General features: G+C 39.9%; 1 protein-coding gene across 5 annotated transcripts in view; it reads left to right on the forward strand.

The window, feature by feature from the left end:
• JMJD1C (jumonji domain containing 1C) overlaps positions 1–16223 on the forward strand; it is a 164430-nt gene extending 148207 nt beyond the window's left edge. For all 5 annotated transcript variants that reach the window (XM_062633977.1, XM_062633978.1, XM_062633980.1 and 2 more), the window contains 13 exons: positions 205–294; positions 1656–1783; positions 1967–2180; positions 2671–2885; positions 3330–3608; positions 3980–4148; positions 4549–4639; positions 4749–4879; positions 6022–6144; positions 7186–7325; positions 9335–9511; positions 14838–14969; positions 15318–16223. In XM_062633977.1, the coding sequence (XP_062489961.1) occupies positions 205–294; positions 1656–1783; positions 1967–2180; positions 2671–2885; positions 3330–3608; positions 3980–4148; positions 4549–4639; positions 4749–4879; positions 6022–6144; positions 7186–7325; positions 9335–9511; positions 14838–14969; positions 15318–15407 (1979 nt within the window). In that variant the 3' untranslated portion in view covers positions 15408–16223. The remainder of the gene's footprint in view (positions 1–204; positions 295–1655; positions 1784–1966; positions 2181–2670; positions 2886–3329; positions 3609–3979; positions 4149–4548; positions 4640–4748; positions 4880–6021; positions 6145–7185; positions 7326–9334; positions 9512–14837; positions 14970–15317) is intronic.
• Positions 16224–17493: the final 1270 nt, after the last annotated feature.

Genomic DNA, 17493 nt, shown 5'->3' on the forward strand with positions numbered 1-17493 from the left:
AAGGATCTGTGCCACAGATGTGGCTATTTCAGATGTCAGTATTGTTAAAACTACTCGTTGTGAAAAGTAGCTCTTGTATGCAAATCTTTGTTATGCAAGGTATAAGGACAGAAGATTTACAGTATGTATAGAAAACTGTTTCTAACTAAAAACTGAAAAATGTTAGTTTACTAAAGTAAAACAACTGGCAATGCTATTTTGCAGATAAGGAGTTATATGCCTGGATGAAGTGTGTGAAGGGACAGCCTCATGATCACAAACACCTGATGCCAACACAGATTATTCCAGGCTCTGGTAAGACCACCTGCAAACAAGCAGGATGTGTTTTTTCCCAGGCCTTTTCTGTGAAAAAAGGCCAGAGTTGTTTCTTGAAATGCCCCATTTTACATTTAAAAACCTGCAAAATCTGTCAGATCATTGCAGGAAGGCAGGTGACTCTGAGCAGTTACCAGCAAGGGGCACTGATTGTGAAGAGAGAAGGAGGAGTATGCTGACATATACCTGAAGGGATTTTGGAAATAGGCAGTGAAGAAATTAAGGGTGTTTGTTTGGACTGTTTTGTACCTTTCCAGAGCAGAAGAAAACACCAAGAATGCACTTAATAAATCAGACCTTGGCTGTTAAATGAAAATCTTAAAATAGTATTGCCAAGGAGCATTATGTGGCAACAGATTTTGCTTTTCACTGTTTTCTGTCCTGCTCACCCACCCACCAAAACAGAAAGATTCATGTGTGGTTTTTGTTGGACATCTGATTGAACAAAATGCAGTGAAGCAGCTCATGATAAATGAGAAACTAAGAAACAAAAAGAAACTAAACACAGCTAAATTCAGATTTTTTCTTAAAGCCAAGTAAGTTTTATGAAGAACTGCAGGTAGGTGTAGTTGTTGTTAGTGCAGCTTCACTTGTGATCTCTGGCAGCATTGATGCAGAGAATAGAAAATTCAGATGTGCCCTTAAACTTGTTAAGTAAATTCACAAGTTATTTTAAGCTGGAAATACAGACACAGTCGTTTGTTGTTTTGTTTTTTTTTTTTTAATGGGTTTCTGCATGTTAGTTCAGGAAGAAATGAATGTTGGTTAGACCCCATAATAAATTCAGATTGTAACATTCCCCAGAACAGGTTCCAGACTGAAACTGTTTTAAATTGTGAAGTGAACCACTTACCTGGAAACAGCACAGGGAAGACTGCCTGTCTAACCTCAGTTTTCTTCTTCTGTGCATACCCATTACCAAACAGCCTTAAATTGCATAATCACATACTAATTTCTTTGTCAAGACGTGGCTCACTTCAGTCTGTAGTTTGACAGTTTCATTAAATGAAGCAATGATGCACCCATTGAACAATGAGGAGTAAATAATGAATGACTGACTTGCTTGGTGTGCACCATGCAATAGGAATGCAGAGTGAAGGTTAGATTATTCAGAAGAGTAGTGTGCAGTTATTTAATGAAAGACTTTTTCTGTTTCTGCACAAGCTTTAAGGTAAACTGGACAGTCTGTTTATAATATTTTTGAGTGTTAAATTTAGCAATTCTACAAGTTTGTATTGTAAAAAGTTTTAAAGATGGCATTTTGGCATCATGGTGTGTGTACTGTAAAGAAGGTGACAAAATGACTGAGAGCTGCTGATGGTTTTCTTCTTTTTTTCTAGTTTTGACCGATCTTTTGGATGCTATGCACAATATTAGAGAAAAATTTGAAATCAAATCCCATTGTCAGTGTACCAGCAAGCAGAGCACACAAGCTGGCAAGCTTCCTGCGATGAATGGTGTGTCTCAGGTGAGTCTAAAATATGTGTATACATTGCAGTTCATTCACGTGTTCTGATTCTTGTGGATTTTTGGTTTTGAGTGATAGAAATTGTATTTTAATTTGCATATATGATGGTTAAATACTAGCACCTTGTCTTTGACATATGTTAAGGGAAAGTTACATTTTTAAAAATAAATTTGTTCCTTACAGGTTTTGCAGAATGTCCTTAACCACAGTAATAAAATTTCTCTGTGCATGCCTGAGTCTCAACAGCAGAATACTCCTCAAAAGTCCGAGACAAATGGCAATACAAGTCCAAGGAGTGATGTAAGCACAGACAGCAAGTTAACACCACCTGAATCGCAGTCACCACTGCATTGGTTAGCTGATCTTGCAGAGCAGAAAGCCAGAGAAGAAAAGAAAGGTATATGTTTGAAACTCTCATGTCATATATCCATGACTTTAGGGGCACCAGTGATAGATAGATAATTGAATTAGGAAAAAAATCACAGTTTTCTGTTCAACAGTAGAAGACATGATGTTCTTTTCTCCCTTAATTTTAATCTTGAAACTGCAATGCCTTCTGCTGGTGGTGTCAGAGTCTTCTTAAACACAAGAACCGCTGTTGGAATGCATGCATGTGTGATGTGGCAGTATTTCCAGCCACAGCGTCTCTCATTTGTGACAGATACTCAGCTGCATGTCTGAAATGCTGAGGGTGGCCTTTTCAGGGTCACACTGTTTCACTGTATTTTAAAGGATCTAGTTCATCTTCTGGTGTGTTTTCAGGTGAATGAAGTGCTAGTGCTACAGTATATTACCACCACCACTGTAATATACAGGATATGGGTGGTGTTCCTATGCCTGCATGGTAGTACAACAGTGTAAACTTAAAATGATAATTTTTGTTTTAGAGAACAAAGAATGTCCTTCTGGAAAACATTCAAAGGAAGAGAAAGACCAGGATAATTTGGAGTCCCAAAATTGTAAAAGCTCTCCTCCTGCATCCCAGAACAATGAGCAGGGCTCAACGCTACGGGATTTATTAACTACAACAGCAGGCAAACTGCGTCTGGGTTCTACAGATGCTGGTATTGCTTTTGCTCCGGTTTACTCTACAGGAACAGCAGTAAGTGTTGACAAGATGCATGGATTTTATGTCAGGATTTGCAAGTCTCTATGATTTATTTTGGTACATTGTAGTTAAAATAGCCTGATAGCAGTATTGCTTTAAAAGCTCATTTATAATTAAAATGTCGTGTGTGCTTATGCACACACTTGTATTAATATTTATATTTGTTATATATAGTGATAATGGATTTATACAATATCTGTGAAGTTAGGTAAAGCCTTAACATGAAAAAAAAAAGAAGATTCCTATATATTGAGCTTTGTAGTGACTGTATATTTCTAACTTTTTCTGTGTAAGAACGCATACTGTTTTCTACAGAGGAAGTTAGATAACTGCAGGCTTCTAATTGGTAATGAAATGTTTTCATTCTACTGCCAAAGGAATTGCATGAACTTTATTTGTTTTTACATTGTTTAATCATACATTTGTTTGCTATGATAGAGTGGCAAGAGTGGAAGGACTATGCCAAACATTCTTGATGACATAATTGCTTCAGTAGTAGAAAACAAGATTCCACCAAATAGAGCACCAAAGATAAATGTAAAATCTGAAATAAAAGATGAGCCAAAGGATGATAAAAAATGTATTCAGGATGACTGCAGTAAACGGTACAGTGACATTCAGTATTCATGGATCTGTGATAAGCATGTTTTGTGGCTCAGAGACCATAAAAACAGCAACAACTGGAAGCTCTTCAAAGAGTGCTGGAAACAAGGAAGGGTAGGTATTGAGTCATTTGGTCTATAAAGTGACTTCAGTATAAACTCTGGGAGAGCTGTGTTTAAAGGACAAATTTGCCTAACTCCATGTTTGAAAATGTATTGTTAGCGTTGGGCAAAGGCTTGTCAGGTGTAACCTATATATGGACCTTGTGTAGTTTTAAACTTCAGTTAACTGCTAATAATGAGTGAAAAATTACAGAGATTGAAAATGCAAAAATGCGTGTATGACATCATGGGTATGGTTGCTTTTGGAGGAAGTGTTAACAGCTCAGCAGGGCCAGGGTCTTCAGTGTGTGTTTCAGCTGTATTTGTATTCCAGGTTAGCTGAAGGATAAGTATTGATTTTTAAACTTTATTTAATTTTTACAGCCTGTTCTAGTGTCCGGTATGCATAAAAAAATGAACTTCAGCCTGTGGAAAGCTGAGTCCATTAGTCTAGATTTTGGAAACCAGCAAGCTGATATCTTGAATTGCAAAGACAGTATTATTTCAAACACCAACGTCAAGGAGTTCTGGGATGGTTTTGAAGATGTTTCAAGTACGTTACTTTAAATGTATTATTCCATTGATTCTGAACAGTGTTAGAAATAGTTAAAAACATTCTTTGTGGATCTGGAGGCTTTGAAGAAACTTTAAAAAAGTTCTAAAGAAGATTTGAAGAGAAAGATCTAGGTAATCTGTTTCCAGAGAATATGATGGAAACTTCGGGTTTGTTCCTTTGCAGAAGTGGAAGATGGATTAATATACTAGTTAGGTCTGACTAAAATGTCATTGTTCCTTGAGCAGTTGAGCTTGTTTTGTATCATTCTCAAGTCTCAAAATTAATTATCTCACATTTTATGGAGAACTTCACAGACAGGTTCAGAATTCTATTATATATTTTAAAGTGAAACACCTACAAGTATATTAGTTTCGAATAATTTCTATGTTGCTTGCAGAACGGCAGAAAATAAAAAATGGGGAGACAGCTCTACTAAAACTGAAAGATTGGCCTTCTGGTGAAGATTTCAAGGCGATGATGCCAGCAAGGTATTTGAGTTTAATATTAGACGCCCTTAAATCAATCTCCATGTTGTTTTTTTTCCTCTCTATGTAATGACACAAATTCAGTTACGTTCTTCTTCCTTTTCTCCTCCAGATATGAGGACTTACTAAAAAGTTTACCCTTGCCTGAATATTGTAGTCCAGAAGGAAAACTAAACTTGGCTTCTCATCTGCCAGGATTTTTTGTCCGTCCAGATTTGGGACCCAGACTGTGCAGTGCATATGGTGAGTATGCCCTAGAATTGTAGCAGTTACCTCTTCCCTGAAAAGTGTAGAATGTTACTAGGCTTGATAGAAAGCTGGGCTTACTTGGAGATAATAATTCATTGACAGTAGGAGAAATATGTGAGTGACTTGCATATTAACCGTACATGCACCTCAGGCGTGAGAGTTTTATTTGTTTCTACATTTCTTTCTACCTTTTCTTGTGCTGTTACTGTCTTCTGAAGCATATGAATTGTTAGCTACTTTTACACAAGACAGATCCTGTCTTTAATAATGCTGTATGGCAAAATACTTCCTGAAGTGCTACTGTATTCATAATTCTGGTTGTACGTAAATCTCAGTGTATTTTTCATAATTTGCATTTGCATGGTGTGCCATACACTCAGAAACCTGTTTAGAAAAGATTGTTTCTCTCAGACCTTTTCCAGCTGCTTCTTTTCCAAACACATTTTTTCAGTTCTGTTGCACAAATTGTTGCAATAGGACAATAAATTAGTTGTAATTTATGATGTGATGGCTTTGATTTAAAAAGTTCTCCAGATGTCCTTTAAATAAACATATTAACAATAGTGATCAAGGCATGGGTCTCGAGAACTGACTCATTGGTGACACTTGCATGTAATACTGCTGCAAGACTTAAGGTTCTGAAATGTCCTTTTGTCTTAAGCGTGTATGTTTTCACCTATTAGAACTGAAATTAATTTTCCTCTTTGCTTGAGGATCTCTTCTCATTAAGAGCTCTGATGCAGCCAGGCATAAAAGTGACAAATTTGAATTGATTCAGTGACCATGTGTATTCACTGTACTTACATTCTGCCCCGAACAACTTGAAAGGCTGGGAAGGAGCGCAGTCATCAGGGAATGTTCACTGACTGTTCTGATGAAATGTGCTTTGTTCTGACACAACTGCTACGTAGGGACAGTTAACCTGGGCCAAGAGATATCTCAAGGTCTCTGCTAAAAATAGCAAGTGAAACAGAAACATGTTTATATATTTCAGTATTTTCACATTAAATCCTGCCTGTACATAAGATGCTTTTCTGTGATGTTTAGTGTACTTTCAGAAATCTCTTGCTGTTGCATATTTCTATTTGAAGGTGAATATACAATATAACAAATCTTAATTTTACCCTGTTACATAGGTGTGGCTGCTACTAAAGACCATGATATAGGAACCACAAATCTGCATATTGAAGTTTCTGATGTCGTGAACATCCTTGTTTATGTTGGCATAGCAAAAGGAAATGGAGTACTTTCCAAATCAGGTAAACGTACACTTTGTAAGAGATGTAGGTGGACTGAATGATCTGCCACTTTTAAAATTGATGCTGTTCTTCTGAAGTAGATGAAAGATATGTCCATAAGTACTATCTTAAACCTGGAAGTTTCTTTCTTTCAAGAATTTGCACACATACTAATTCTTCATAAAATACACTGCAGTTCATGAATTATGATATGGCATGTCAAACTCCTTTCACTTTTTTTTTGCCATTACCTATAATTGATGTACCATTCCTGTGCTAGTACTGGCAGAGCTAATGAAAGTGCAGGATGAAGAATTTTCTCTGGAAGCTGTGGTAGTTCTAACAGTTATGTCAGGATGATGTATTTGCCAGAGCTTGTGTTTATTCTGCTCCCTCTGGATGCGCTGTGTTTGCTCTGTTGGATTTGGACTGTAATGTAATTTTTCAGCACCAGAGAGCTGAAATTGGTATATGTTGCTTGTCTGTATGAGGTTTATTGCTTATGTGAAACAGTCTTTAAATCATTGAAATAGTTTTGTTTCTCTCCCCTTACTCTTTCATCCTCTGATTCCATTATCATCAAATGTAGATTTTGGGTGTGACTTAATACAGCTGCAGTAAGGTTTGCTGTCTTTAATTTGCGTTGTTTTCAATTGTGTGTGCACTGAGTTAATTGCCGCCAAACTTGAGCATACTGGGAGAGCTCTAGCTTCTTGACTAGCTGCTGCAGAGCAGTCTGTAAAATGCTGCTTTTGCTGACTGCAGGAAAATGCCTTTTTCATCTGTAATTTTTTGGTGCCAGCCCTGCTTGTTTATTTCAGGTGGGAAAAATGTGTTTATCAAATTCCAAAGATGTAAAAAAGTTACCTTAAAAATATTTTTTAATTGGTGTTCATTTTCTGTACAAACACCAAACAGAAAGGTAACCTGGGGGCTTCTGTTGTATTCAGCAAACTTTGATCTGCTCAATCTCACATAAGGAATTTGAAAAGAAGGTGTTTAGTTTAAGTTTTTTTGCTCTATCTCACTTAAACAAACCAAAACATTTTTGTTGAATTTTAGGAGTTTTGAAGAAGTTGGAAGAGGAAGATTTGGATGACCTTTTAAGGAAGCGGTTGAAAGATTCAAGTGAATTACCTGGTGCTTTATGGCACATTTATGCGGGCAAAGATGCTGACAAGATAAGGGAGTTCCTGCAAAAGGTTGGATTCATAATATGTATTTTCTAAGTATAATCCACGTAACTGGTAAATCAAAAGAGGGCTGGCAAAAACTACAAACCCCTGTGCTTAGGGAAAGGAGGAAAGGAAGCAAAATGCTTTCTAGCATTTAAGTTATAATTGACCTGCCACATCATCAACAAATAGATGGTATAACATGGTACATATTTGCTTCTCAAGAGTTACAGGTAGCCTGCAAACTCTGGAGGCTCAGGAGATCAAAGAACATGCCTTGGCTCATAGTGAAGGTGGAAACAGTGGGGGATAATGCATCCAAGAGCAGCACACTTGTTCAACATTAGCTGCAGTGCAGATCTTCCTTTGGCATTCTTCCTTAGGAAGACAGCAGAACCTTTCAGGTCATTACCATGTAGGATGAATGTCTATTGATGGCATTAAATTTAGAGATACCATCATAGAAGCTGTTTTCTGTGTCCTGTCTTCAGCATGCTTTCATGTTCTAGAAGGCAGTCCTGATGAACCAGAGAAATACCAAACTATCACTGGTCGCACAAGGAAAAGAAGTCTTCACTGTCTTCTGCTGTGGGAAAAAAAAATCCGATACATTTTAATGGGCTAGACCAAAGGGGTCCATAAACAAGCCAGAGGCCAAAGGTCTTTACTGTGAGCAGGAAGAGCCTGAGAAATTTAGCACTAAAAATTCTCTTGGACAGTGAGGCACTGTTTCAGTCCCAGAGCAGCCGTCCTCTGGTGACTGAAACATTTCTCTTTGGCAAGCTGAACTGCGGGGAGAATTGAGCATTAGTAAATAAAATAAAGCTAATTCCAGGAGGTGATGAATTACACAGCAAGACTTTTCTGTTCATTCACAAAGTACATGCTCATAAAGTAGATGGTGGCTTTTCCCTTTTTTTTTCCCCCTTTGGAAAAGAGTTGTGAACAAAATCACAAATGCAAAGGAATAGGTGGACAGATAGGTATTATTCAGAGTTTCTTCTTTCAGAGCAATTAAGGGATACTGTGGAACTCTGAGAGCAGCAGGTTCAAAGCCAAAGCACTTAAGATGCTATGTAAAACAAAGTTTGTCATTTGCTGCCACTGCCTCGTATTTGTGGTGTGGTATTTTTGAAATAGTGAATTGGAGATTAGTTGATGACTAGACCTTTGAACCACTTCACCTGCTGATAAGAGAAAATCTCAGTATCTTACTAGTACAGAAGAAGGGTGATAACACAAGAACAGTTTCAAGCTCTGCATCATATTAAGTATATTTAATATAAATATGAATAAAAATACAAGGTAATTGGCCCGAGTCATGACAGGTGGATTAGTGATGTGTTTTTTTATCTTTAGTCACTATGACTGGCAGTTAGCCATAGATTAAGGGTAATATTTGTTCCTCTGTGGTTAACTTGATGACAGATGGTTGTTGCAGTTAAGTCTACTGCTGTCAGCAAGTTGGTTGTTTTTCTTTTTTTTTATGTCCATTATCTTTTTATGGATTCCTTGACAGGATGGTAGGAGAATAGCTTCTTGTCACAGAGTGGTTGAGATTGGAAGGGGACCTCTTGAAGTCCTTTTAGTCCAGCCCCATTCTCAAGCAGAGTTGCCCAGCACCATATGACCCTTAGTTCTATCTGCTGTTTTGTTGTTTTCTTTTCCTGAGCTGGTGTTGTGTGTCGGTGTCAAAACTGAAGGTTGTGAGCTTGAGGAATTGGCAGCATAGGAACTCTTGAGGTCAGATTTTATTTTCTTTATGAAAGAAGTCACACAAAGCATGTTGATTATTAATAGATTGTTCTGCCAAGTTCTTCAAAATTTTACACTTTGGAATGGGAGTCCTGTAGATGTCTTCAGCTCAGTGGGACTTCCCAGTTCCTTTTGAGGTTCCTTTGAATCCCTAACTAAAGTCTCATTTAGGTATTGGGAACACAGTAGTGTTGCTTCATAAAGTTAGGTATGCTTACAACTCATCAGCAAAAAGTTCACCTTCTTTTGAAAGTGACTTGGGATCTTTTATCTTCTCCCAGATAGCAAAAGAGCAAGGCCTGGACCTTTTACCAGAGCATGATCCAATACGTGATCAGAGTTGGTATGTGAACAAAAAACTTCGCCAAAGACTTCTTGAAGAATACGGTGTGAAAACTTGTACGGTTATTCAGTTTCTTGGTGATGCTATTATTCTACCAGCAGGAGCACTGCATCAGGTAACATACATTCGTTTAAAGACACAGGATTAAATAACCATAAATACAATAAAATAACTTTTTTCAAGGACATAACTACACCTGTACTGAAATTAGGGTTTGGTTTTTTTTCTTACTGGTAAGTGTATAGGTATTTATAATAAGGTACATCTGTTTGCATAGATGACCAGCCAGTACTAACATAGAGCAACTTGAGTGCTTGGAATTGTATTGTTCCTTTTTTCCTTTAAAATGGAAAATGAGCACACTATTACTCACCACTATTTTCTGCATTTCATTAGCAGATTTCTAAATAAGTTGATGTCGTTATGGCAAAGTCAGGTTAGTATTTTTAATTTTTTTTAATTCTAAACTGAAAGTTACCCTAAACACAAGGGGAAGCAGGGAGAGCAACCCAAGCAGATAAAAATACCTGGATGTCATTGTTTCTGTCTTCATCTATAGGAGAATTGTAGAAACAGTTTGAGTGTAACAAGACATTTCTGTAACAGGATTTGGAGGTTGTTTTCCCAGTCTACATTAAGTTACTTTTTACACAAAAGATCCATCAATCGCCAGGAGTCATCGCTGACCCTTCAGCAGCTTTCCTCACCATCAGGAAGTGCGATACCACCTTTACAGCAGCTGGGAGGGTTTAATTCTTAGTTATGTAAGAAGAAGTACTGCCAATAGGGCAGTTCTCCAAAAACAGTATGAATATGTGGCAAGCTTCATCCTCTCCTAGCACAAAGGGTTTGTTTGCTTCATTTTGTTTGGTGTTTGGTTTTTTTAAATCTATTTTTTACTCGTAGTTTGCAGACTGCTTGGTGAAAAGAGGAAAAAAAATACAGTTGCTCAGGTATGATTTAGGAGCAGTTCTAGATTGATTTCTTTCTTCACTCCATGAACCTTTCCCTGTTTCAACAGGAAATAGAGCCTGCTTTCTTGCTGTCTTGCCAGCTGTCAAGCACCTCTAATTAGGTAGCTGACTATCAAGGAATGAGGAGTATCCCCACCCTGTAGTAGGAGTTGTAAACCATCTTGCTGTTAAAGATTTATCACTGATCTCCACCTCGGTTCAAGGAAGGCCAGGCCTTTCTGAAGAAGATGCTGTTTGGTTTCTAATCTGCAGATAGGCTTCCATCCGCTGCCTTTTCTGGGCAGAGAGGAAGCAATGGCTTATCATGTCACTGTGACCAGAGCAGTAGGGTTTTCTCTGGGAAAAAAATGTCAAGAGTTGTAGTAATGACACGTCCCTCACTGTCTGCTGGCTATGTCAGTTGGTGGGGCATTGAAAGCAACGGAACGGATACCTTAGAAGACTAGACTTCTTTGTCATTGCAGTGAGTCTTTAGATGGTTTCACATGGTCATATGTTAACCCTGGGTGATCTGTTTGGAGTTGTTTTCTGGCAAAAGGAAGAAAAAAAAAACAAAATCCAAAAAAAAAACCCAAAACAACCCAGGTGACCAGATCTTGGTTTGTTGTAGATTGCCTTTCCCTCTACCATGTCTCCAGGTCCTGACATGGCTTCACAAAGGACGTCTGGCATTGATGTTATTCTTGGCTCTTTTTAGGCTAGATCAGTTAGGGCACCCAGAGTCATGTGTTGCATCCTCCAGCAGCCTTACTCTGTTCTCTTGAAACCCTGGAGATATCCCAGATACAAGAGTGAAAAAGGAGCCCACAGAAAGTAACAAACATACTGGGAAATTTGTTTTGTGTAGCATGTGGCATATAAAGGTATAAAGAAGGTAAAACATGAAGTAGGAAGACTGTTCCAGGCTTCCCTGCAGTTCGTAGGTTTAAGGACCAAAAATAAGACCACTCCTATCTTTATCTCTTTGGCTTTAAACTCCAGATTGCATTTGAAGTGGTAATGCTCTAGCTTCTGGCACCAAGGGGATAATAACATGGTGGTTTTAAACCTTAGTGGGTGAAGCTGAGAACCTTTTCATCTTCAGTAAGAAGTTCCTGTGAATCTGCCACGTAGGAGGAAATGAAAGCATCGTGTTCTTTCATGTACTTGTATAGTACTCTCTATATAGAGATGCATAAATACTGACCTTAAGGATCAGCACCGACACTTCGTATATACAAAGCACATTTAAACACTTAAAAATAAGTCTGCACAAGAATGCATTCCAGATTAAGTTTACATGTTAAGTGTTTCAGATTTACATGCACATCATGAATATTTAATAATCAAAATTGGATGCGAGTTGATACTAAATTTGGTGATAAAATAACATTTTAATTTTTACTTGCTTGTTGTTAATGTTGTGGAGCAGAGAAAATTAGGCTGAGGGATGGAATTAGGGAGCCCAGCAGCCTGTGGTCACTGCATACTGAAGCTCAGACACTTCCGTCCTGGAGCCAGTTAGGATTGTCACACTGCTGCTTCTGAAGTTCTGGTCTAGAATTTTATTGCTCTCACATGGAGGAGATTGTGTGTATTTCGTGTATATATATATATACACATATATATACACACTTTTTTTTCCCCTCGGCTTCTATGGATTCATGCCTTTTAAAGTACCTTGTTCTTAGTATTTTATGGTAGCATAAAGCATTCCTCTTGCTTCCCAGGTTTCCCCTTCTTCCCTGTGTACTTCCAAACAGCAGTTACATCCCCCTTGTGATCATTTCAACAGGCAAACTGTTCCAGTGGTGGGGTGGGAGGAGAGTCTCTCCTGTGAGCTGTGATGGTCAGAGTAGCCTTGTCAGTACCTCTTGTGGAAAGAATTGCTCTCAGAAATAGATATTGGACTGGTCTCCTCTGCAGATGCTTCCCTGAATGTACTGTGCCTGGTGCACTCTAAGATTTTCTCTTCTTTCTAGTTGGCTGTACAAGTAGGGGAGCTTAGCTTTGTGTCTGGGCCTTGTTTCCTCTTTGGCGCTTGTAACAGCAAACCCTTAGCTCTGCTTGGAAACTTCCCCAGCTAAAAAAAGGGGTTTTCTTACTGTTACTCTGAGCTATTTGCCCTTTCTCCTGCTCCACACTGGGTCATCCCGTATCACAGTTGTCCTCTAGGGATGCCCTTTCTGATTTTAATTTGGTGGCTCCAAATTTGCGAAGTATTTTAGTGATAAATTAAAAGCTAGAGATACTTGAGTTGGTGATTCAAATGTGTTGTTAAGGCTACATGCAAAACCTGTTCATAGTAGAACAGGTTATTACAATGTTGTAGTGGCATTATCTTGACTGAACAGGAGGATTATATATTGTAAAATAACATGCTGGAGGTAATGCAACATCCTGGTGATGTGATAAGGATGTAGGATAAAGGTCTGGGTGTTGCACATGCAGAGCTGCTGGGCTGAGCGTGGTCCCAGAGCTAAGCCATGCAGGAAATGGCTGATCTCAGTGTGTAAGGACAGGAGGGAATGGCTGTGCAGTGAGGAGGTGCAGCCACGAGGATGGATGTCCCTTTCCTCCCTGCCCACTCACCTTTCCCTGTCCTGGCCCCGGTTTGAAGCTGTTCAGCTCTCCACCGATCTCCTCTGCCCTGCTGGAACACCTCTGTGTGGCATGGGCTGGGGAGAAGCTGTTACCTCTGTTCAGCTGGAACCAGCACAGTCGTGGGAGTGCTGTAATCCTCACCCTGCAAACCTCAGGGGAATCATTGCTGAACATACTAATTTGTGTGTGTCATTGTATCAGCTTGTATTATAACTATTATAAATAGAACTGCCTGTGGGCTGTCAGCTCGGCATTCCCATGTTAAGTACCAGACCAGCTGGGTAAAATCTGTCTTCCCTGCAAAGACTTGCGCACTGATAAGACGGGCCCTGGAAGGGAAGGAGGTTTAACGCACAGCAGAATGAAAGAGGGCAGCAAATATTGCCCACTCTGCAGTGGGGGTGGCGTGGGGGTGGGAATTGGTAAAACCTTGTCTCAGTCAAGAGAAAGTGAAAGAGTGGTGAGGGATTTGCTGGGGGTGGAAAGGAAGAGTAGGGCTGGTGGAGACTTGAAGCATGCAAGAAGCCTGAGGGGGAGCAGTGGGCTGGAGCTGGCTGCTGCACAGGGCAGGGGTGTCTCAGCCAAGCTCTAGGAAATCCCCCGAGTGCTGGCGGGAGCTGAGCGCTGGCACTTCTGCAGCTGTTCTCTTGCTCCTGGCTTCCTGCCTTTTGCAGGTTGTGTGACACCAACAAACCCTCTTCCTCTCAGGAAGCATTTCTGTTGTGATTGATTTACAGCGGGGAAAGGCCCTGCTTTGTCCTTGGTGACTGCAAGGCTGCAGAAATCCCATACGCAACACTTATGTTGAGCTCGGGATTACCTCTGGGGTATCACCTGTAACGGGGCAGGTTACCTTGTAAATGCAGACTCAGACAGTGTTTTTGAAGAGGAAAGTGCCGTGTCCTCAGCTGTGTAGATCCCAAAGGTTTTCTGAAGGTCAGGTATCACAATAGAAATTCTTGAGTGCGCACTAAAAACTAGCGTTTGCTAGGCTCGAGCTTAAAATAGGCAGATCTTCATCAGTGCTGAGCAGGGTGGGACTGTGTGTTTGCTGGCGTGGCAGGGGCTCTCCAGCCTCTGTAAGAGGCAGACTCATTGTTGCACAAGTTCATGAGCAGTTGTTAGGATTTGGGGAGATAAGGTTTTTGACGTGTAATTTGTAAGTGTTCAGGGATGAAAACCTGATGCTGTACATTTCTGAAGAGGACAAACAGGAGTTGGTAGTGAGGTCACAACCAGGATATGGCTTTTTCTTTCCCCTGTCCTCCAGGTATGACCTGTGTGGCAGGAGGCGGTGTCCATTTCTCTCAGTAGTTGTCTCTTACCAGTAAGAAAGTGTGCTTATAGAAAACAGAACCTGCTCCTTCCCCCTTTCTGAACCTGCCCTTTGTTCAAATACTTTAATTTCCAATGGCAATTCCTTCTCAGCAGATGTGGCAGTTGTGCCTGGTGGAGTGTAGGCTTTCAGCATGCCTCCGTGGCCTGAGGAGCTAGGTCCTGCAGGGCAAGGCTGCTGTGGAGTCGGTCTGTGCAGTGTTTTGGGCATGGGTGTGCAGCAGTAGTACATGGCAGCAGTGCTTGTGCAGCTGGTAAAAGGGTGAAATACAACACATCGGAGTATGTCGAATGAATGTCGGAGCTGACTACAGGAAGAAGTGCCGAAGCGCAGGCAGATGTGTGTTGTTCAGTGTACCTTTTGCCAGAAACTAGCTTATCTAATGTGAATGCACTTAACTGCTCTTTACATAAGATGTGTAGAGACGCCCTTCAGTCTGATAAGCCTGTGGTTTAAGAGATCTCAAGGCCCACTGTTATCCTGGGTATCTCTGCCAAAGAATAACTCCAAAGTACTAATTATCAGTCTCCTCTTGTTATTTTGGATAGGTGCAAAATTTTCACAGCTGCGTTCAAGTAACTGAAGACTTTGTGTCTCCAGAACATCTTGTACAGTCCTTTCACTTAACGCAGGAGCTGAGGCTGTCAAAGGAAGAAATCAATTACGATGATAAACTGCAGGTAGGAAATGAATTCTGCTCGGGAAGCTGTTGCGAATGCAGGGCATGCTCAGGCTCGTTGAAATGCGGAGCAGTGCATGGAGCTACTTCCTTGCTGCTGTTCACACAGAATAACAATGAGCAGCAGCATGAATGCTGGGGTGTAAATGACTCTCCCCTTGAGCTGCTTGTTTTATTTATGCTATATTATGTTTTGAAATGTGTAAGAAGGTGTTTCCTTTAGCACTGGCTTGATGTAGCCTTCCTGTTTTTTTCCATCCACTATGATTAGGGCTCAATCCTGAATGTAGTCACTTTGCAGAGTTCCTTCGTGGAAGGCCTTACTAAAATCTGTCCAATGTTCTCGCAGGTTAAAAATATCTTGTATCATGCAGTTAAGGAAATGGTGAGAGCTTTGAAGATTCACGAAGGTGAACTGGAAGACATGGATGAAAACTGAGCGCATTCTGCTTTTTTGTGGTAACATCAGCTGGAGATTATTTTCTCTAATAGGTGAACAGTATGCACACTAATTTAAGCTTCATAAACCATCAGTGCCAAGAAAAAATAGTCATCATATTTACTTGTTACTGACACTGCAACGGTAGAGCTTCATATCACAGCCACTGTGATTACATGTTAGACTTGCAAACGATTCAGCAGCATTCTGCTGTCCTGTATTATAATGTACATGAAGTTTGTGAAATGTTAAAGATCTAAGATGATGTATTTATTTTTGGAAAAAAAACCACAAAATTCTATGCTATATTGTTGATCAAATGTAAATGTGACTTGTACAGTTTGCTAAAATAATTCAGATATTTTTCACTACATTGAGACAGTTACTGTGAGAGTAGGACACAAACACCAGCTATTGCCTGCATTTGGGATCTTGCTGAGTCCGCACAGCAGTCATGTCATAATCTGAAAATTACTGCCAAATAATTGTAAACTTTGTAAAATATAAAGTATATAAAGTAGATATTAAATACAAACACTTCAGTATTTTATTGAAGCTATTCAGTGTACAATTAAACATTTTCAAAAGGTGTAATTTATTTAAAAAATTGTCTCATTTTGGTAAAATTTATGTGAACTTTTAAAGCTAAATATTAAACTTAATATGCTATGTAAATATATACATATATACATTCAATGATGTATTTTTTTAAAACATTGGCTTGCTTTAATTTGTTAAAAGTGCAAGTGTTACACATGCTTTGTACATTGAAGTTGAAAGGGGTTTTACATTTTCCATTAAAATGACTTTATCAGACCTTGTCTCCTGGTACTCGTCCTTTACGTTTGTGGCCCGCGTGTGACAGCGTGAGTCGCTCGCTCCCAGTGCCTCATCTCCCGTGGGAACGCTCGCAGTGTGCTGCCCTCTCCGGGTTTGAGGCGAAACTGCAAGGGGAAGTGGTGAGCACTGCTCGTCACTGAGCCAGAGCACCTCTCCGTAAGGACAAGACAACTGAAACGTCCTTTACGTTCTGCCTTTAATAATCCAGTGTTTACTTCGTGTGAAGAGGGGAAGGAGTTGCCATAGAACAATCTTTTATAGCATCTTGGCTTTTTACAGTTGAAATAATACCACAAAATAATGCATGATTTTTTTGAAATTGTATCTGGTTTAATAATGCTAAATGTGAGAGCATAGTTCCAGCTCTTGGAGTTAGCTTGAACATTCGAAATATACATCTATTTAAATTATTAGAACTGTGCAAATGTTTAGATTTTTATACCAAATGTTAGGTGCAGCCATTAGCTCGTGATGTGTCTGAAAGGGTGTGGTCACCTGGTGACTGCTCCCACTCTGACAAGATCTGGCTGGGTTCTGGGTCACCAAAAACCCCAAAACAACCCAACAAAAGCCCCCTATCTTAAGAAACAGTGAAACACAAAAGCAGTTGCTGGTTCTAAATGTGAAGTTCTTTTATTTAGTTCATTTGAAAACGTGGAATTTATTTGCAGCTGTAAATAATACTTTGGGGTTAATGTTGCTGTGCTTGGCAGTTGATTCTTGACTTTGTAGCTGGTTCCATACAGCATCTTCCTTTAGGCTGTGTGTGGCACAGGGTTGGAGCATTGGCTGACAATGCAAAAGCTGCCAGTGCGTGTTTCCTGAATGACAGGTGGGCTTCAGTTGCCTTGTACCTTTTGTTTGTTTGTTTTAAAGTTCAGGATTTGTAAATGAGTGAATTTTTGTCAAGTGCTGTCTCTTTCCCCCTGAACTGAGTTTTGGTGAGGTGCTTTTAACATCTGTGAAATTTCTTGAGGCTGCTGTACTTGCATTCCTGCCACGGATGGTTGTATTCCCCCTTGTTCTTCTGCACAAAGAGCAGTTGTTCGGGCCCAGGCCATGGCTGTCATCACAGCTGCCTCCTTGTGCTGGAGCATCTTTGTAGCTGAAGGGAATGGGTTGGTTTCCCATGGGGTATGCTGGGGGAGCATCACGTTCCAGTGCCTTGTCCTGGCCAAAACCTGGGGCTCCAAGCTCTACCTCTTCTCAAAGGCATGCAGGTACTTCACTGCCAGTGACTGCATAG

Source organism: Pezoporus occidentalis, unplaced genomic scaffold (assembly GCF_034315485.1).
Source record: "Pezoporus occidentalis ecotype Australia unplaced genomic scaffold, CSIRO_AGI_Poc_V1 ctg41, whole genome shotgun sequence".
NCBI lineage: Eukaryota > Metazoa > Chordata > Aves > Psittaciformes > Psittacidae > Pezoporus > Pezoporus occidentalis.